The 15,490-nt window shown below is 55.4% G+C and overlaps 4 protein-coding genes across 11 annotated transcripts in view; 2 read left to right on the top strand and 2 right to left on the bottom strand.

Annotated features, from left to right (window-relative positions):
* Positions 1-20: 20 nt before the first annotated feature.
* On the bottom strand, positions 21-9,273 carry MBD6 (methyl-CpG binding domain protein 6). Of its 5 annotated transcripts, XR_009505407.1 has the most exons (14): positions 7,150-7,422; positions 6,048-6,111; positions 5,732-5,868; positions 5,338-5,440; positions 5,046-5,208; positions 3,744-4,808; positions 2,893-3,566; positions 2,472-2,625; positions 2,119-2,288; positions 1,580-1,993; positions 1,421-1,473; positions 1,136-1,199; positions 818-987; positions 21-558 (listed from the first exon to the last, which is right to left on the bottom strand). XR_009505407.1 is itself a non-coding variant. In XM_059936280.1 (13 exons), the coding sequence occupies exons 3-13, from the start codon at positions 5,842-5,844 to the stop codon at positions 913-915; spliced, it is 3,048 nt and encodes a 1,015-aa protein (XP_059792263.1). In that variant the 5' UTR covers positions 5,845-5,868; positions 6,048-6,111; positions 9,198-9,273; the 3' UTR covers positions 21-912. The 5 variants fall into 5 exon arrangements, 4 of the variants coding, with proteins under 4 accessions (XP_059792263.1, XP_059792261.1, XP_059792265.1 ...); XM_059936280.1 differs by lacking the exon at positions 7,150-7,422 and adding an exon at positions 9,198-9,273 and having other exon boundaries at positions 21-987; XM_059936278.1 differs by having other exon boundaries at positions 21-987.
* On the top strand, positions 7,769-12,719 carry LOC132373333 (DDIT3 upstream open reading frame protein). 2 transcript variants are annotated; one of them, XM_059936297.1, is made up of 4 exons: positions 7,769-8,102; positions 9,360-9,524; positions 11,879-11,926; positions 12,681-12,719. In XM_059936297.1, the coding sequence occupies exons 2-3, from the start codon at positions 9,462-9,464 to the stop codon at positions 11,918-11,920; spliced, it is 105 nt and encodes a 34-aa protein (XP_059792280.1). In that variant the 5' UTR covers positions 7,769-8,102; positions 9,360-9,461; the 3' UTR covers positions 11,921-11,926; positions 12,681-12,719. The 2 variants fall into 2 exon arrangements, with proteins under 2 accessions (XP_059792280.1, XP_059792279.1); XM_059936296.1 differs by lacking the exon at positions 7,769-8,102 and having other exon boundaries at positions 9,388-9,524; positions 12,590-12,697.
* On the top strand, positions 12,701-13,539 carry DDIT3 (DNA damage inducible transcript 3). The gene is made up of 2 exons (XM_059936295.1): positions 12,701-12,838; positions 12,952-13,539. Exons 1-2 carry the CDS (start codon positions 12,701-12,703, stop codon positions 13,318-13,320), a joined length of 507 nt encoding a protein of 168 aa, XP_059792278.1. The 3' UTR covers positions 13,321-13,539.
* The window catches only part of MARS1 (methionyl-tRNA synthetase 1), a 19,633-nt gene continuing 17,614 nt past the window's right edge, over positions 13,472-15,490 (bottom strand). The window contains exons 16-22 of one of the 3 annotated variants that reach the window (XM_059936283.1): positions 15,286-15,417; positions 15,074-15,178; positions 14,796-14,982; positions 14,135-14,242; positions 14,023-14,046; positions 13,841-13,933; positions 13,472-13,701 (exon numbers count right to left, since the gene is read on the bottom strand). In XM_059936283.1, the coding sequence (XP_059792266.1) occupies positions 13,555-13,701; positions 13,841-13,933; positions 14,023-14,046; positions 14,135-14,242; positions 14,796-14,982; positions 15,074-15,178; positions 15,286-15,417 (796 nt within the window). In that variant the 3' untranslated portion in view covers positions 13,472-13,554. The remainder of the gene's footprint in view (positions 13,702-13,840; positions 13,934-14,022; positions 14,047-14,134; positions 14,243-14,795; positions 14,983-15,073; positions 15,179-15,285; positions 15,418-15,490) is intronic. The other 2 variants (XM_059936284.1, XM_059936285.1) reach the window with 2 other exon arrangements.

Below are 15,490 nucleotides of genomic sequence, written 5' to 3'. Positions count from 1 at the left end.
AATGAGGACAGAGTCAGAGCCAGAGTTTCAAAATATTCTCATCTGTTAAATTAAGAGTGTCTCCCATAGAAAAGCAGTGGAGGCCCCAAAGGGCAAGTACAAAACAGAATTAAAACTCCCAAAGGTCTTGTCTTTACAAAAGAAAAGGCAGGAGGCAGCCCCTGGACAGCTGGTCATGCTGGCCGCTCCGGTTGGACCACGTTGCATAATCCTCAGTCGCATCATCACAACGTCTCTGAGCGTTTTGATGGGGGGAGAAGGGGCAGTGTAGTGTGTATGGGAGGAGAGACCCAGATGGCTCTCTTTGCCCCCTTACCCCCTTTTTATATCCCAGAGGAAAGTAGAGGGAAGCTGGCTACACCTTGAAATGAGGCTATGTGTTTCAAACCTGGGGACAGGGGTAAGAGGGGATCTGTGCTTTGAGCAACCTGAGCCAGAGGCAGAGGGGTGTCGTAGGGGTGAGGGGAGGGTGCATGATGCTTATTGCTTTGTACCTTTCACTGGGAAGGAGGGCAGCAGCCAACAGTAGCTCACAGGTTTGTAAACTGAGCCTGCTGGCTTCGAGAAGGGAGGCAATGAAGTCGAATTAAATTAAAAGAGTCATTTGTGCAAAAATAACTTAAACAAATAAAAGACCTGGGGAAAGGGGTGTTCCCCTTAGCCTGGTGGGGAGAGGGCCATATACCCCCCCCCAGGCCTTTTCAGTGACATGGCTTTGGGGGGGAGGGGGTGACCTCCCTACCCCCTGCAATGGCTCAGGATGGGATTGTGGGGAAGGGGTTGCATTTGTGCTCTGAGTGGGGAGTAGTGCCCCCACCCACTGTCCACAGGTGCACGTGGCTGGCAGGGGCTCCCAAGGCTCAGCACTCAGCTCTCCCCAGTCAGGGTCAGATCCAGCTCCAGGTATGGCTGCTATGGGGCCAGTTTCCTCCTCTTGTTTTTGGCAGGACGGCCAGGGCGGGCCCGGGGAGGCAGAGGGACAGCCGCCTATACAAGAGGGGAAGTTGAAAGAAGTGATCAAACAGCTAGGTATCAGGAAGTCCTTTATTTTCTCCCCACTCCCACTGACCTTCTTCTCCTCCTGCCTCACCCTGTACAGGCACTCGCACCCACCCACACAGGGACGCACACTTACGCGGGTTGTGGGGCTGGGGTCCAAGGTAATGTCTTGGCGGGAGCTGTTGCTGTTCCGGGTGGGGCTGCAACAAGGGGCACATGATCAGGAACACCTCCCCACGCACCAGGTGAATTTCAGAGTTTGGGTGGGAAACTTTCTACATTTGGATAGTAAAGGCGTAATATCCTTATTCATATTCAAGCAAGTATCTGCCTTTTTGAAAGCCAAGTCACTCTTGAACTATTTCTATAAACCCAAGAAGATGTGCGGAAAGGCCGGTATTGTGGTGGGCCCAATACTCACTTGTATTTTCTCCTCCGGCCACGACGAGACTTTCTGACTACCCCTGGGGGCACCTGAGAAAAGACAGACTGTGTGTGTAGGAAAAGTTAGGAAAAGGCGCCTTGGCCTCAACCTTTCCTCAGAGTCTTTGTGCCCAGGCCACCATCACTCTGCACTCACCTTAAGGTCCTCAGAATGGGGCCCAGAAGGGGATGGATCCTTGGGCTCAGCACCCCCTTCAGCCAGCTCCCCATTATGCTGCCAGTGGTGGGTCCTTCTTGGGGACCGTTCCATTTGTCCATTGAAGCCACCACGTGCCCCCCACTTGAGGGCCAGTCGGCCAGGCTCCCGCCGGCTGCCAGGCTTTCGGCCCCGGCCTGGCCTGGCCTCACCATTAATGCCCCTAAGTCCCCCTCCTCCCCTCCGGCCCCGTTTCCCTGACCCCCTCCCAGTGAGCAGCTCAGGGACTGGGGGGTCGGGAGAACTGTGGGGTGGGGCTAAGGCACTGAGGGGAGGCCGGGCAGGCTCCGGTTCAAGGGCTGAGGTGGGGCTCTCAGGGGGCAGACAGGGGGCTTCTGGCTGCTCTGGAGGGATCTGCAGACAAAACAAAATCTCAGTGCGTCTCAAATGCAGAGGTACTGTAACTCAGAATGTCTATACTTCCAGTTTGGGAAAAACTTCTCTCCCTAACAAACACACACCCACACCCATACCCTCACCTGGAGACTCTGTAGCAGGCAGGCTAGGGGGCTAGAAGCCTCTGAGAGGGGTGGAGGAGCTCCCCCCACAGGGAGGAGCTGCAGCCCCAACTGGCCAGAGAGAAGAGGGCCAGGAGGCTGCAGCAGACTGGGGAGGGTTCCAGGGCTGCTGGTCAGCGAAGACAGGTCACCTGTTGAGGAATTGTAAAGTCAAGGGTCTCCCTAGGCCAACCAGCTAGGCTGAGCAGACCCTATTATTCTTTTAGGCTTTACCCGGTGGTCAGAGACTTTCTTCCCTAATTCATCCAGCCTCTACTCTCAATTTTTCTGTTTCCTTTCTTGTCTCCCACACCAGAGACTTCCCTCAGACTCACCCAGCAGGCTGGCACTCAGCAGAGGGCTAAGGAGTTGGGGGGGTCTCCCTGAGTTGGAGGGGGCCTTGCCCAGAGAGGAGGCCCCCGGGTCAGTAGTTGCCGTGGTGACACTGGAGGTAGGTGGTCCAGGTTGGGGGGCACTCAGGACACAGGGCTAAGGGGAAAGAATAGTTATTACATTTACATGTGTAAAGTATTCAATAAGTTTAGAGTACTTTCATATGTACAATCCCACTGAAGCCTCACATGAAGTAGGCCATGCTTATTAAATACAGACCCAGCTGTTGCAGCCATCCTACCCCCAGCCAAGAATTAAGCCCTCCCCAAAGACCCTGAGGAAGAGCTCAGACATGAAACTGAAAGCCTTTGATTCCCAGCTCCCATCTCTGATTCTACCTCTGGTTCTGTCCCATCCACTCACCCTCATCCTCACCTGGGGGGGCGCCCCCGACGGGGGATCCAGGCTGGCAGCCAGCAGCGCAGAATTTAAAGCTATGAGGGTGGGGGGGGCTGAAAGGGGGGGGAACAGCAAGGGGGGCAGGTCTCCCAAACCTGAAAATGTCTCCCCACTTGGACCCCCGGCTCCCTCTGCAGATCCCTCTCCATCCCCAGCTGTGGGGCCCAGGGCCAACAGGGGCAGGAAGGAGGCAAGGAGGTTGCTAGGGGGTGCGGAAGGGGGTGGAAGAAGGTCTGAGGGGGGTGGTGGAAGCAGGGAAGCCACCAAAAGCGAAGGCCCTTCGGGCTCGCCTGGGGCTAGGGGAGGGCCAGGCCCCCCTGGTGGGGGTAGCATGGGCTCAGGGGGAGGTTGTCCCCCTCCCCCAGCCAGCACGCCAAATAAACTGTGGCTGAGCAATGGAGAAGGCGGAGGTTGCCCCAGACTCAGAGGGAGAGGCAAGGTCCCTAGCATCCCCGGGAAGCCGGCTCCACTCAGCGCCAGGCCCTGCTCGGGGCTGGGGAACGGGAAAGCCTCCCCACCAGCCAGGGGAGGCAGAGGGCAGGCTGGGCCCGACCCCATCCCGAGCGCTTCGGATGGGCTTTGAAGCACAGGGCTAGGGACTAGGGGGGCTTTGGAGGCAGCTGGTGGGGCAGGGGCACCTGCAAAGAAAAAGAGAGGTTCAGCTCAAGGGAGGTCCTTCCTCCCAGCATCCAAAGAATCCAACCTCCCTGCCCCCAACCCAGAAAACCACCTCAGAGCTCTCTCAATTCTCCCATAAATGCCCTGGCTGTCTCTCTCCACCCGAAGGGAGGAAGGGCTCCATCACACTCACATACCTGGCACACTGCTGAGGCTGCCACTGGTGGTCCCAGGCAGGGAGGGCGGGATGGGGTGCCTGGGCTGGGGAGGGCTCCCTGAGGAGAGGGTTGGGGGAGGAGGAAGGTGTGCGTCTGACCCCAAAAGGTTAAAGCTTCCATCAGAGTTGGGAGGGCCAGGGGTGGGGAGTCCCAGCAGGGACAGCACAGAAGGGAGAATCGGTTGGGAGGGCTCAGGGAGAGGAAAAGGTTGTGGGGCGGGAGCGGGGGCCCGAGGGCGGCTCCGTCTAGGGGTTTGAGGGCCTCCCCCTTCTAGCAATCGCAGTACAGTTGGGGGGCGGCGGGGACGACGCTGAGAGGGACGGGAGGGACGGGGCGATGATGAGGAGTGGGAAGCTGAGGGTGCCTGGGCACGGGGCCTTTGGCCCTGTAAAGTGCTGGGAGGGGGGAGCGGGGGGTGCTGTGCCTTGGCCGCTGCAGAGAGTAGGCTGCTAGCAAGGAAGGGGGGTGCCCCGGGCCCCTCCACCGTGGGGGCCCCTCCTAGGGGCCCCAGGACCAGGGGCAGGTGCATAGTGGCTGAAGACACTGGTGGCTGAGTGGCAGGACCAGGGGGGCCAGGGGGACCAGGGAGATTATTGCTTGGGGGCAGGGGAGGGGGTGTTAAGGCATCACTACAGTGGAAGAGAGGAGGGTCAGAAGGTGGTGAGGAGGAGGCATGGGGGGCTGGAGGAGAGCCCAAGTCAGGGGGCACCAGGCTGGATCGGAGAGCAGCTCCCCAGCTATATGAGGGGGCATTGAGGCTGATAGCAGGTGGAGGAGGTGGAGCTGGAGAGGGAGCATTGCCCCTTGGCAGGAAACAAGGGCTGCTGCTGCCTCCAGAGGGGACTGGGTCAGGAAGCCTTGGCTGTGGGAAGAGCCCCCCAGGGCCTGCTAGAGGGGGGAAAGCCTGTGGAACTGAAGGTGGTTCTGGGGGAAGGGAGCCAGGAGCCCCATTAAGCGGAGTTGTAGGAGGAACTCGACAGGGAGGGCGGGCAGAGGGAGGCCCTGGGGACACAGTGTGGAACATTTGGGGGCTCGTTCCCTCTCCTGCAATAAATGAGAAACAAAGGATCAACCTGTGGCTCCCCTTCCAAGAACTTTCTTTTGTCTTCTCCATCCCTTCTCCCATAAATTCCCAGCTTCCCTGTGCCCTCCTCTCACCAAGCAGCTCCCCACTCCACCCTTCTCCTTGCTTCCCTCTCACAAAGCTCCTCCCACCATCCCTCTTCCAGGCCCTTAAGTTTTCCTCAGTCTCTAAAGTAAAGTAAAGTGGAAAAGATTCACCAGGAGAAGAGTGTGAGCAGGTGGTCTCCATGCTGCGGTACAGAGTTGCCATGGCAACGGCTTTCCGCCGGTGGTTGCACAGCTTGGTCATGTCCTCCTCTGATGCTGGCCCCACCCCAGCCCCACCCGGGGTCACCGGGGCCAAAGGGTCAAAGTTGAAAACCTGCAAGGTGGAAGCATGGACAGGGACCCTGAGGGAACAGAATCTGTGAGAAGAGCTACCACAGTCAGTGATTTGCATTAAGTCTCTCGGCTTATCCCTGTACTCTCTGGCTCCCCTCACCACTCTGACCTTGGGGACATTGAGTGGACACTCCAGACCGCACTTGCAGGTCCCATCGCTGAGGAGGTAGCTCCGGGTTTGCTCCAAGGAAGACAGCTCTGTGCCACTTGGGCTGGGAGAGGACAGGGTCAGAGAGTATGGGATTAGATGACACTGAATTGGGAGAGACTCTTAAAGAACAGTTCGTTAGTCAAATACCTTCCTAGGAAGGGCAGAGTAAGGAAGAGACAGAGAGAACAAATGCAAAGGGCCAGAGACACAGAGAGCAAAAAGGCTGAGGAAGGAGGAGGAACAGAGGAGAGCAACAGGGCACCAGCAATCTGGGCTTTGAGAGGAGGGATGGGAGAAAACAGGCAATTGAAGGGCCTGGGGATAGAAACTGGGGAATTTTGGGGAGTCATACCTGATATAGAGCACAGCACCCTCTCGAACACAGCGCTGCCAGCCGATGGGGACAGATGTGGCCACAGGGCCCCCAGCTCTGTCTGCTCCACTGCTCTCATTGCCCCCATTCATTGTGTGTAATCAGCTCCCACGTGCCTGATAACACAGACATCCATGTGGCATTAGGAGGATTAAACTGGGCTGGGTACCTGAGGGAGTACTTAAGAAAAGCAAAGGTTGTGGGGAGACTCAAGAGGACTCGGAGGCAAGGGGAAACCCTCGGAGAGCTGGGAGACAGAATGAGGGGGAACCCTCTGCCATCCCACCATGGCTACCTGAACATCTCTGCAAACATTGTGGGGTCCAGTCTAAAGCCGGGGCCGCCGGCTTAGCCCACACCTGCAACACAGGAGAGAGGAGGGACCATCAGGAATCTGCCCAAGCTAGGAAAGCACCACAGCCCAGGAAACTCTCACGGGAAAGATCCTTAATAATATGAGGTAGAAAGATCTCAGGGATCTGCTAGCTGAGTCCACAACCATCCTTTCCATGTCCAGTCCCTAGGGACCAGAGGGTCAAAGCCTCAAGTTCCAGGGACCAAGGAATCACAGCCCAATCCCTAGGCATATAAAGGGTAAGGCCCCTTTGTCCCACCAAGGAGAGAAACCTTCAGCCAAGAGTGTGGGCTAATTCCTATAATACCAGGCCACTAGGAAGTTTCCCAGAGAGTCTGGCCCCTGCTGTTCCCTCCCCCTCAGGAAGATCATATAAAAAGTAGATTGCCCCACAGGTCACCAGGCAATTGCCCAACTGCCCGCTGGGGTGGTACCAGCATAACTCCCCCCATGCCTGGCTCCACTAGACAATCACTGATCTAGTTCATTTGGGTCTTCTCCCACGATTCTCAGAAACTCCCAATTTTCCCCCAAGCCTAAGGCAAGGGGATTCAGCACCTCCTGTCCCACTGGCTTCAAATTACCTCCAAGAAGGATTCTCCTCTGATGTACATGGGGACGCCCCCCAAACCTGCAAGTATCCTCTCCAACCTTACCATCGCTCCCACCCCACACCGGCGGCTTCTAAACTTTCCCTCTCATAACAAGGCGCCTGTCACCCAGCCTGCTTCCCTCGGCTTGGGGAGGAGGGGAAGGCGCACGAAGTAGGAAGGAACTTGGGGAGAGGGCGGGCGGAGGGTGGGCGAAGCACTGAGGGGAAGGAGGTGAAGAAGGCAAAAGTCAAGCAGTGAGAGGGAAAAACGGTGGGGGCAGGTGAGGGCGGGGGAATGGGGATGGGGCCAGGGAAAGGGGCCGAGAGGACGCGGAGGGGGCAGAGGGTAGGGAGGGGAGGGGAGAGGAGGGGAGGGGAGGGGAGGGTAGGGGAAAGGAGGGGGAGGGGGAGGGGGAGGGGCGGGGTGGGGGGGCCGGGCCCTGCACTCACCGCGGCCCATGGTTCGGCCGGCCCCGCCCTGCGCAGTCGCGGCCCAGAGGGTGAGTGGGAGGGAGTGGGAGGAGGGTCGGTGGAGCCCGAGCCTCCGGTACGGCCCCGGCCGGTCCTAGCAGGAAGCGCCGCTGCCGCCGCCGCGGATCACCGAGCGGCCTCCCGCGCATGCGCCATGGGGGCCAGGGGCAGCCCTGGGGATTCCGTTCCCAGAAGGCACCGCGCAGGCTGCTACCGCCGCCGCCGTCGCTGCCGCCGCCACCGCCGCAGCCGCCGCTGCCGCCGCCGCTGCCCGGACGGGAGAGGGGCGGGGCCGGGCCCCCGCCCAGCGGACAAGGACGAGCCAACTGGAGGGGCCGCAGTGCGCATGCGGGAGCGCGCCTACCCCTCCCCCACAACCCCCCATTAATCCCCAAGAGAACAAACACCCCACGCGGGCCCCACCCCCCCGTCCCCCCCCCCCCCGGCCTCCGCGGAAGGATCCGAGCCTCTTCCCAGGCCACTAGTGGCCAATCCCAGCCCTCCCCCGGGAGGGGCCCCTTCCGAAGCCACAATCTGTTGGGGGAGCCAGGAATGCCAGGTCCGGGAGGAACCGGCCCCAAAAGATGAAAGTCGCGACTTGCCCTGCCCCGCCCCCAAAGGCTTCCCGGGTAGTGTGCTGGGACTTGACCCGCCTCCCCAGGTCAACAAGTCACAACACGACCCCGGCCTGTCAAGTCACATGACCTCTGCCTGTCACTGACAACCTGGTCATGTCTTCGGGCCAGGAGAGACCATCTGCTCCAACCCACCCCCACCCCCATTTACAGAAGGAGAAACGGAGCTCTGGAGCAATGGTGCAGGCCTGGCCAAGGACCTGTCACCGTCACACCACCGCCTGAAGCTGCCACCCAGCCACAACCAGCCTTGTTGACAGTTTCTACTTAGGACAAACTCCGGCTGCCCCCATGAGGGTATGACAGGATATGTAACAGGCCACCCTATGGCCTCTGTTTTCTACCTAATGGCACTAGAAAAATACTTTGCATTTTCCACGGTGCTTTTCACTTTTGTTCAAGCTGCCTCCAAGTTCGTAATTCTCTCATTTTACTTCCACAACTCGTTATCTTTTATTTACTAACAAGAACGGTGAAGCACGGGGAGATTAGCTGGCAGGCCTGGGATCCCTGGGCAAGTGAGGGACCGCTGAGGCTAGAATCTGGGCTCCTGACAACCCAGTCCAAGGCAGTCGTGCACTCACGTGCACGCAGTGTTCCAGGCAACACAGCCCTACTGTAGCCCAAACACCTAGAAAGCAGGAGGCCTATGCCCAGCTCCTCACAGCAGGGAGTCACAGGACTTGCAGGTCTGGTACACTGAAAAGGGCGGGCCTGATCTTTGGTGAAGGGCACCAGAGCACCACAGGGGAAGGTGATAAGGGAAACAGTGGGAATCGGGGCCACCCGGCAAAGAACATGAATTCTGGCATGCCAAGGGCTCATCAAAAACTTTACAAAGATAAGAGTTTAAGGGTGCTCTTCAGCGAGGAGGAGCTGAAAATGACTACCAAGGGGATTCAAGTTATTTGGCCTCTTTTGAGGGAGCCAAGGAGCTAAAAGAGAGGACCCCTTCAGGAAGACTCAAGAAGATGCAAACAACCCTGGTGGTTGGATGCAAATTTTCAAAGGACGGAGGTTTAAAAGACCTTGTGTCCACTAGCTGGGAGGGGATGAGGGGCAAAGAAAATGGGAGTCTCTGTGGAGGAGGTAAAACGGGGGCTCATGTCAGGTGGGCGGAACAAGAGCTCTTGAGGGAGACAAGCTGCAGTGAGGCTTCACACCGCAGCCTAGGGGCGATCACGGTTGAGCGCTGTTGGGGCCGTTGGGTGCCGGGAGCTGGCGCCCCGCCCTCTTTCCTCTCCCCCACCCCCCCCGCACCTCCCACCACCCTTGTAGTGCCCTGCGCGTGCGCGCGCAGACACCGGTTGCCAAACATTGCATCATCCCCGCCCCCCTTTCTTCCCCTCCCCCGCCAGCTCTCCCCTCCGCGCGCGCGCATGACTCACTCACCGCCTCCGCGAAGCCTCGTGACCCAAAGCCGCTTCCGGGTCCAACACTAAGTCGACCCCCAAGCGGGAGCGAGCGATGGGGGCGGTGCCTTGGGGGCTCCTGAGTGGCGGATGTAAGGTATGAGGCGGGGCCAATGCCGGCGTGCCGCTTTCTGATTGGTAGGCTTCTGGATCCGCCCCCGGAGAGGAGGGCAAGGCCCTATTAAAAGAGCTCAGCTCCGCGCTATCGGGGTCAGAGGCTTGAGTCTAAGGCGTAGAGTGTATCATGTTGAAGATGAGCGGGTGGCAGCGACAGAGCCAAAATCAGAGCCGGAACCTGAGGAGAGAGGCGAGTACTGATTCCCCCATCTACCTTTTACCCTCCCATCCTCGTGAACACCAGTTATCCCCTTAAAGTTAGGGCATCCGCTCTTAAGGATGTGGTCCCACCCCCTCCGCAACGAAGTGAAGTGACCGTCCGGGGGAGGGATGAGGAGAAGCCTTCATTCAGAAGTAGTGTTAACAGACCCCTCTTCCTTCGCACGACAGCAGCATCCCATCACTGCCCGGAGCACAGGCCCTACTCTGTGCTGTTCAGGGAAGGGGCCCCAGCTGTCCTAGAAAGATTTTTTCTCTCCCGTTGCAGACCCCAAGCCTCCTCGTTAGGCCTGCCGGGTGGGAGGCGGGGCAACAGGACACACCCCCGCGCCGAGAAGCCTGGTTGACAGTGGTTCAGGCCGCTGCCGCCACTTTGCCACCAGCGTCCTCCCCCTCCCCCACCCCCAATCCTGTCTCAGCCGGAGCGTCTCAGGGCCAGCATAGCCACGTCAGTACATGGGGCTTTTGGACCCTCCACAGGACATTCTTTCTGCACCCTTGCAGAGGAGAGAATCTTAAAAGAGACTGACACAAGCCTTTGGGAAGAGGGGTGTCGATGGACAGGGAGCAGAGATGAGTTTTCCTTTTCCCCAGAGGTCCCTAAGCCTTCTGCACAAGAGAGCATCCTGGATCTTTTATGTGTGGGAAGCCATTTGGAGGTCTCCCAGTGGATTGTCCTTCCCCTGGGATTGGTCCTTGCCTCTTTCCCCTTGTCCTGTCTCCAGCTGATCTCTGTGTAACCATTGCATCAGGTCAGCCCCCTGCTTGGCTCTGCAGCCCTCTGGCCCGGGGCTCCACTGCTGATGAAAGCTATGTCCCACACACTGGAAAGCAAGGAGGGTTCCCCAGGGAGGACAGCCCTGTAGAGAAGCACTGAGGACGATACTGCATCTACAGTCCCCAGGGATAGGCAGCTGCCGCTCTGCCTCTGGGCTTCGTCCTCCTTTTCCTGTGAGAGATTGGGGAGATTTATCCATTGATTCCTAACAAATACTTAACCAGCACCTACTATGCTGGTTAAGTTTGGGGCCCAGCATTTATCCATGAACAAGAGAGAAAAAAAATCTCTCCTCTCACAGAGCTTACATTTCAGTGGGAAGAGGCATACAGTAAGCAAATATGTTAAGTGCCATAGAAAAAAACTATAAAGCATGGAAGGGTAGAGAATGCTGAGTGGAGGTTACAGTTTACACTGGGTGGTCAGGGATTCCCCCACTGAGGTGGTATTTAAATGAAAGACCTAAAAATAGGCAAGGCAGTAAGCCATGTGATATGTGGAAGGAAGAGCTTTCCAGGAGAAGGAATAGCAAGAGCAGAGGTCCTAAGGTGGGAGCATGCATAGTATCTTTAGGGAACAGGAGGCCAGTTGGCTGGACTAGAGTGAGCAAGACGGAGAGTGGTCAATGAGAAAAACAGGGCAAGGAAAGAGCAGATTGTGGAGGGCCTTCTAAGCCATTTTAAGGACTTTAGCTTTTAATATGTGTGAAATGAGAAGGTTTTGAACAGAGGAATGACACAGCCTGACTTAAGTTTTAAAAGGCTCACTTTGGGTGCTGTTGTGAATAGACTCTGGGAGGGGTTGCAGAAGCAGAAACTGGGAGACCTGCAGTCAAGAGGTTTCTGCAGTCACCCAAGAGAGATGATAGTAACTTGATCTAGATTAGAAACAGTGGAATTGGTGAGACGTGTTTAGATTCTGGGGTTTTGAAGAATGACTTAAGAAGTTTTGCTGGTGGTTTGGACTGGATTGTGGGGTGTGAGAGTAGAGGAATCAAGGATGATACCAAGGTTTTTGGCTCAAGCAACTAAAGTTGCTGTATACCGAGACGGGAAAGACCTTGGAAGGAGAAGATTAGCAGGAGTTTGTCTTTGGACATGTTCAGTCTGAGATGCATATTAGATATCCAAAAAGAGAATGGCAAGTAAGCAGTTAGATAGAGTTGGAGGTCCCAGGAGAGGTTCTAGACTGGAAATACACATTTGGAGGATGTCAGCGTGGGAATGGAATTAGGAAAATGCCACTTGATTTGTTCCCTTCCCTGTAGTCCAGTCCTTACCCTGGCAGATTTGAGGACTGCCTTAAATTTAGAGAAAGCTGAGTTGGCCAGGATTTTGCTATTATGTAATCAGGACTACAAATGTCAGCAACTAAAAATAAAGGAAGTCAGGCTCTTCTCTGTCCTTAGAAATGGCTACAGGAACCAATAACTAACTATACTCTATAAGACAGGAAGTAAGGAAGGAGCAGTAGGAAGCTGGAGATAAAAGAACCTGCCTCTCTCCCCGCTTCCAGAAATGGCTAACATTTATCTTTGATCCCCACAGTGTTCCAGAAGGAAGTGTATCTTCATACATCACCACACCTGAAAGCAGGTAAACTTAACCAACCCTTTCCCAAAACCAGCTTCTAAGAATTGCTGCTTAGGCCCCCTTTACTGGGACCCTAAGAAATTATGAAAACACCTAGAGAAGGTGGGAGAGGAGAGTTTGAATCTGAGCAGGCTTTTGCTATTAGGCCACGTCCATCCTCCTGACCTGCCCCTAACAAGGTGACCAAATCACTATTCTTAGAGCATGTCCTAATTGAAAGCTGGCTCTGAGTGAGCAGTCAGCAGTCAGGTGAGGTCTCACCACACCTCAGTCCCCAACAAGGTTAGACTGACCCAAGAACTGTTTGTCCAAGCTCCCCACACAGGAGGAGAAAGGAGCACAGATGGTCTGGTGACTGCCCCTGGAAACAACCAGTGGAGTTCCCCAAGGGGGGCTGAAGACTTTTACTAGGAACCCGTAAGAATGCACATCCAAGCACTTGCTTCTTCAGGTGCTGGGCAAAAGCAAAGAGGGAATATCATTCTAGATCAGGGGTTGGTAAATTTTAAAGGGTCAGACAGTAAGTATTTTAGACGTTGAGGGCCACACAGAACAGTCTGTGTCACAACTATTCATCTCTGCTGTTGTCTCATAAAAGCAGCCGTAAACAATATGTAAATAAATGGATGTGGCCATGTTCCAATAAACTTTTATCTACCTAAACAGACAGGCAGCAGGCCAGTGTGCCAACCTGTAGACTGACGGCTTTGTGGAGCTTCTTCCCCCGCCCCACTATCCTGAGTATGTCCTTTCCCAGAGCCTGATCCAGCCACAGAGATGGCAGCTGAGTCACTGCCTTTCTCCTTCGGGACACTGTCCAGCTGGGAGCTGGAGGCCTGGTATGAGGACTTGCAGGAGGTGCTGTCCTCAGATGAAAATGGGGGTAGCTGTGTCTCACCCCCTGGAAACGAGGAGGTAAGAATGCTAGGCCTAACGCTGGGCTGGGCGGGGGGGCGGGGGCTGCGGGGTACTGCCTGTCCCTTCTCAGCTAATTAACACCTACTCTGCCTTTCCTCATTCCTTTGAAGGAAGGACCAAAAACCTTCACCACTCTTGACCCCGCCTCCCTGGCTTGGCTGACCGAGGAGCCAGGACGAGCAGCGGTCACGTGCACCTCCCAGAGCCCCAGCTCTCCGGATTCCAGTCAGAGCTCCCCGGCTCAGGAGGAAGAAGAGGAAGACCAAGAAAGACCCAGGAAACGGAAACACAGTGGCCAGTCCCCGGCACGGGCTGGAAAGCAGCACATGAAGGAGAAAGGACAAGAGAATGAAAGAAAAGTGGCACAGCTAGCTGAAGAGAACGAACGGCTCAAGCAGGAAATTGAGCGCCTGACCAGGGAAGTGGAGGCGACTCGCCGAGCTCTGATTGACCGGATGGTTAATCTGCACCAAGCGTGAACGGCTGGGACCAGCACTTCCCCCTCGGGCCACTTCTGACCCTTCCTGGAAGTATCTACTGACCACCTTCTCACCAGTGCCAACGATGTACCCCTCCCACCCCCATCTATTCAGTAGGGGGAAAACTTAGGGTAGATGACAGGAGAGGGTCTCGGCATGTATATAGAGATTGTACATTTATTTATTACTGTCCACATCCATTAAAGTGACTTTCCAGGAGCCAAGTTCTCACTTTCACTTTTTCTTCTTGCCTTTAGGGGTTTCAACGGGTTTCCCCTCAGCTAGAGCCAACTGTTTCTTCAGATCCAAGAGTTTAGCCACCTCTGCAGCAACCTGGTTCTTGTCTGCCTTTTGTGCTTTCAATTCTCGGACAATGTTGCCCTAAGAGAAGAGGGGATGGGGGAATCACAACAGTGAGACCAAAAATGACCTATTTAGGATTCAGCCTCCCATAGGGCTTAAGCTCCGTAGGGAACCTAAGCCTGCCTGGTCAGCCTCCCATAGGGCTTAAGCTCCATACCTGCTTGGTCACTTCATCCATCAGCACTTGTATCTGCTGTGGTCCAGCTGTTGTCATAGTCTCTACAGCTGCTGGCTTGGGGGATGCTTTTGCCTTGAGATCAACAACAGAGTTAGCACCTGCTACCATAAACATCCCCCGACCTCAAGTTTTATATAACATCTCAGGGGGAAACTGATTACCTTTAATGACAAGGACTCTTCTAGCTAAGACAGGAAAGAAAAATGAAGTGAGGAAGCAGCAGGGCCAATAGATGGAAAGAGGGATGAGTGAGGGCTACTGAAGGATACTAACTGTTGGTGGGTGAGGCACAGTCTTTAGCTTTCTCACCTGGCCCCCGCTGAAGCGCTGCCTCAGACTTTCAATCTGGTCATTTTCCAATTTTTGGAACAAGGGACTGACCTGTGAAAAAAAGAATTCCAGAATCATTCACTGATTAGGTATAAACTCTACCAGACTATACAGAGGGCCTCTCCACCCCAACTTCTGACATTTAGGAACTCAGTGGTCTAGAAAAAAAACTTTTATAGAGTGTAACACTGAGCAAATACCTGCTGATTTCAGTATAGAATCCAGAAAAAGCATTCACTAGGGTCAAAAATTAAACTATTTAATGATGCTAGGTTGATGCAAAAGCTTAGAGGTGTACATACTTTTATCACCTTGTGTTGAGGAAGTGGTTACCTTGTATTCTCCCTGCCCCTTGGGTCCTGGCATGAAGGACAGTGAGGATACATGAGCTACAGAAAACACTGGGCTTGTAAACCAATACCAAGGACTTTATATTAGAAACAAGCCTAAGTGCAGAGTGGGGATGAGTGGGGAAGGGGTTCGGAGAATAGCTATGAGAGTCTCATGCCCAAAGTTAAGTTCTTCCCTGACCCCTCCCCAGAGGCTGCATGGCAAAAGCAGGAATTTTGAGAGAGGCTGACTCTTCCAAATCTCAGAGACCTACTGTGCCAATCTGGTGTCCTGCTGGTAAGGTGCACAGGAAGTTTGTGAGCAGGATGCTGCAGGCTGGAGGTGGGAGCTGCAGCTGGGCCTGGATGGTAGCACTAACCGTGGGCATGTAAGGCTGGAGCATGATGGACAGCAAGGCAGCTATATTCACTGCCAAGCCTGTCACTGTCCCTGCCCGCTGCCTGGGGAAGAAAAGATACTAGTCACAACCCCCAGGAGGACGCAGCCTACCAGCCACTTTATTCCTGGAGCCAACCCTACCTCCTTACCTACCTGTCAGCCTCGCTGCCTTTAATCCGCTTCCAGGGCTCGTTCACCTGAATGTACTGGTTGCCATGGCGAGAGATGGTGAGGATACTGCGTAAGGCATCCCGGATCCTGGGAAGGAAGGATGCAGGCCAAGGTGTAAGGTTCTGGGGGGACCAGTATGGGGCTCTCAACATGCCAGCAGATCACTGAGTTGAGACAGAGGTGTAGATACTTACCGAACCTTCTCTAGCAGCTGGTGATAATGCTGGAGCTCCAGGGTGACATGGGCCAGCAGGCGCCGATCATCAGAGGTGAGCACCATCTCAGGCACAAAACCCCCAAAAAACTTAGACACAAACATCCCAGCTCTGGATGGGAGGAGGGAAGGAGAGGGGAGAGAAAAGAGGAGTTACTGCCCAGTCTCCTTAGAGAAATGAGACA

This window comes from Balaenoptera ricei, chromosome 10 (assembly GCF_028023285.1).
Source record: "Balaenoptera ricei isolate mBalRic1 chromosome 10, mBalRic1.hap2, whole genome shotgun sequence".
Taxonomy (NCBI): domain Eukaryota; kingdom Metazoa; phylum Chordata; class Mammalia; order Artiodactyla; family Balaenopteridae; genus Balaenoptera; species Balaenoptera ricei.
The sequence above is the reverse complement of the archived record's forward strand: the minus strand, read 5'-3'. Positions and strand labels throughout refer to the sequence as shown.

Coding starts and splice junctions, on each gene's coding strand:
- LOC132373333 (XM_059936297.1), top strand. CDS start 9,462: ATGTTGAAGATGAGCGGGTGGCAGCGACAGAGCCAAAATCAGAGCCGG. Junction 9,525..11,878: donor GCCGGAACCTGAGGAGAGAG/GCGAGTACTGAT, acceptor TGATCCCCACAG/TGTTCCAGAAGGAAGTGTAT.
- DDIT3 (XM_059936295.1), top strand. CDS start 12,701: ATGGCAGCTGAGTCACTGCCTTTCTCCTTCGGGACACTGTCCAGCTGG. Junction 12,839..12,951: donor CACCCCCTGGAAACGAGGAG/GTAAGAATGCTA, acceptor ATTCCTTTGAAG/GAAGGACCAAAAACCTTCAC.
- MBD6 (XM_059936280.1), bottom strand. CDS start 5,844: ATGAATGGGGGCAATGAGAGCAGTGGAGCAGACAGAGCTGGGGGCCCT. Junction 5,209..5,337: donor GTCCACTCAATGTCCCCAAG/GTCAGAGTGGTG, acceptor TCCACCTTGCAG/GTTTTCAACTTTGACCCTTT. Junction 3,567..3,743: donor CAGCCTCAGCAGTGTGCCAG/GTATGTGAGTGT, acceptor TTTTCTTTGCAG/GTGCCCCTGCCCCACCAGCT.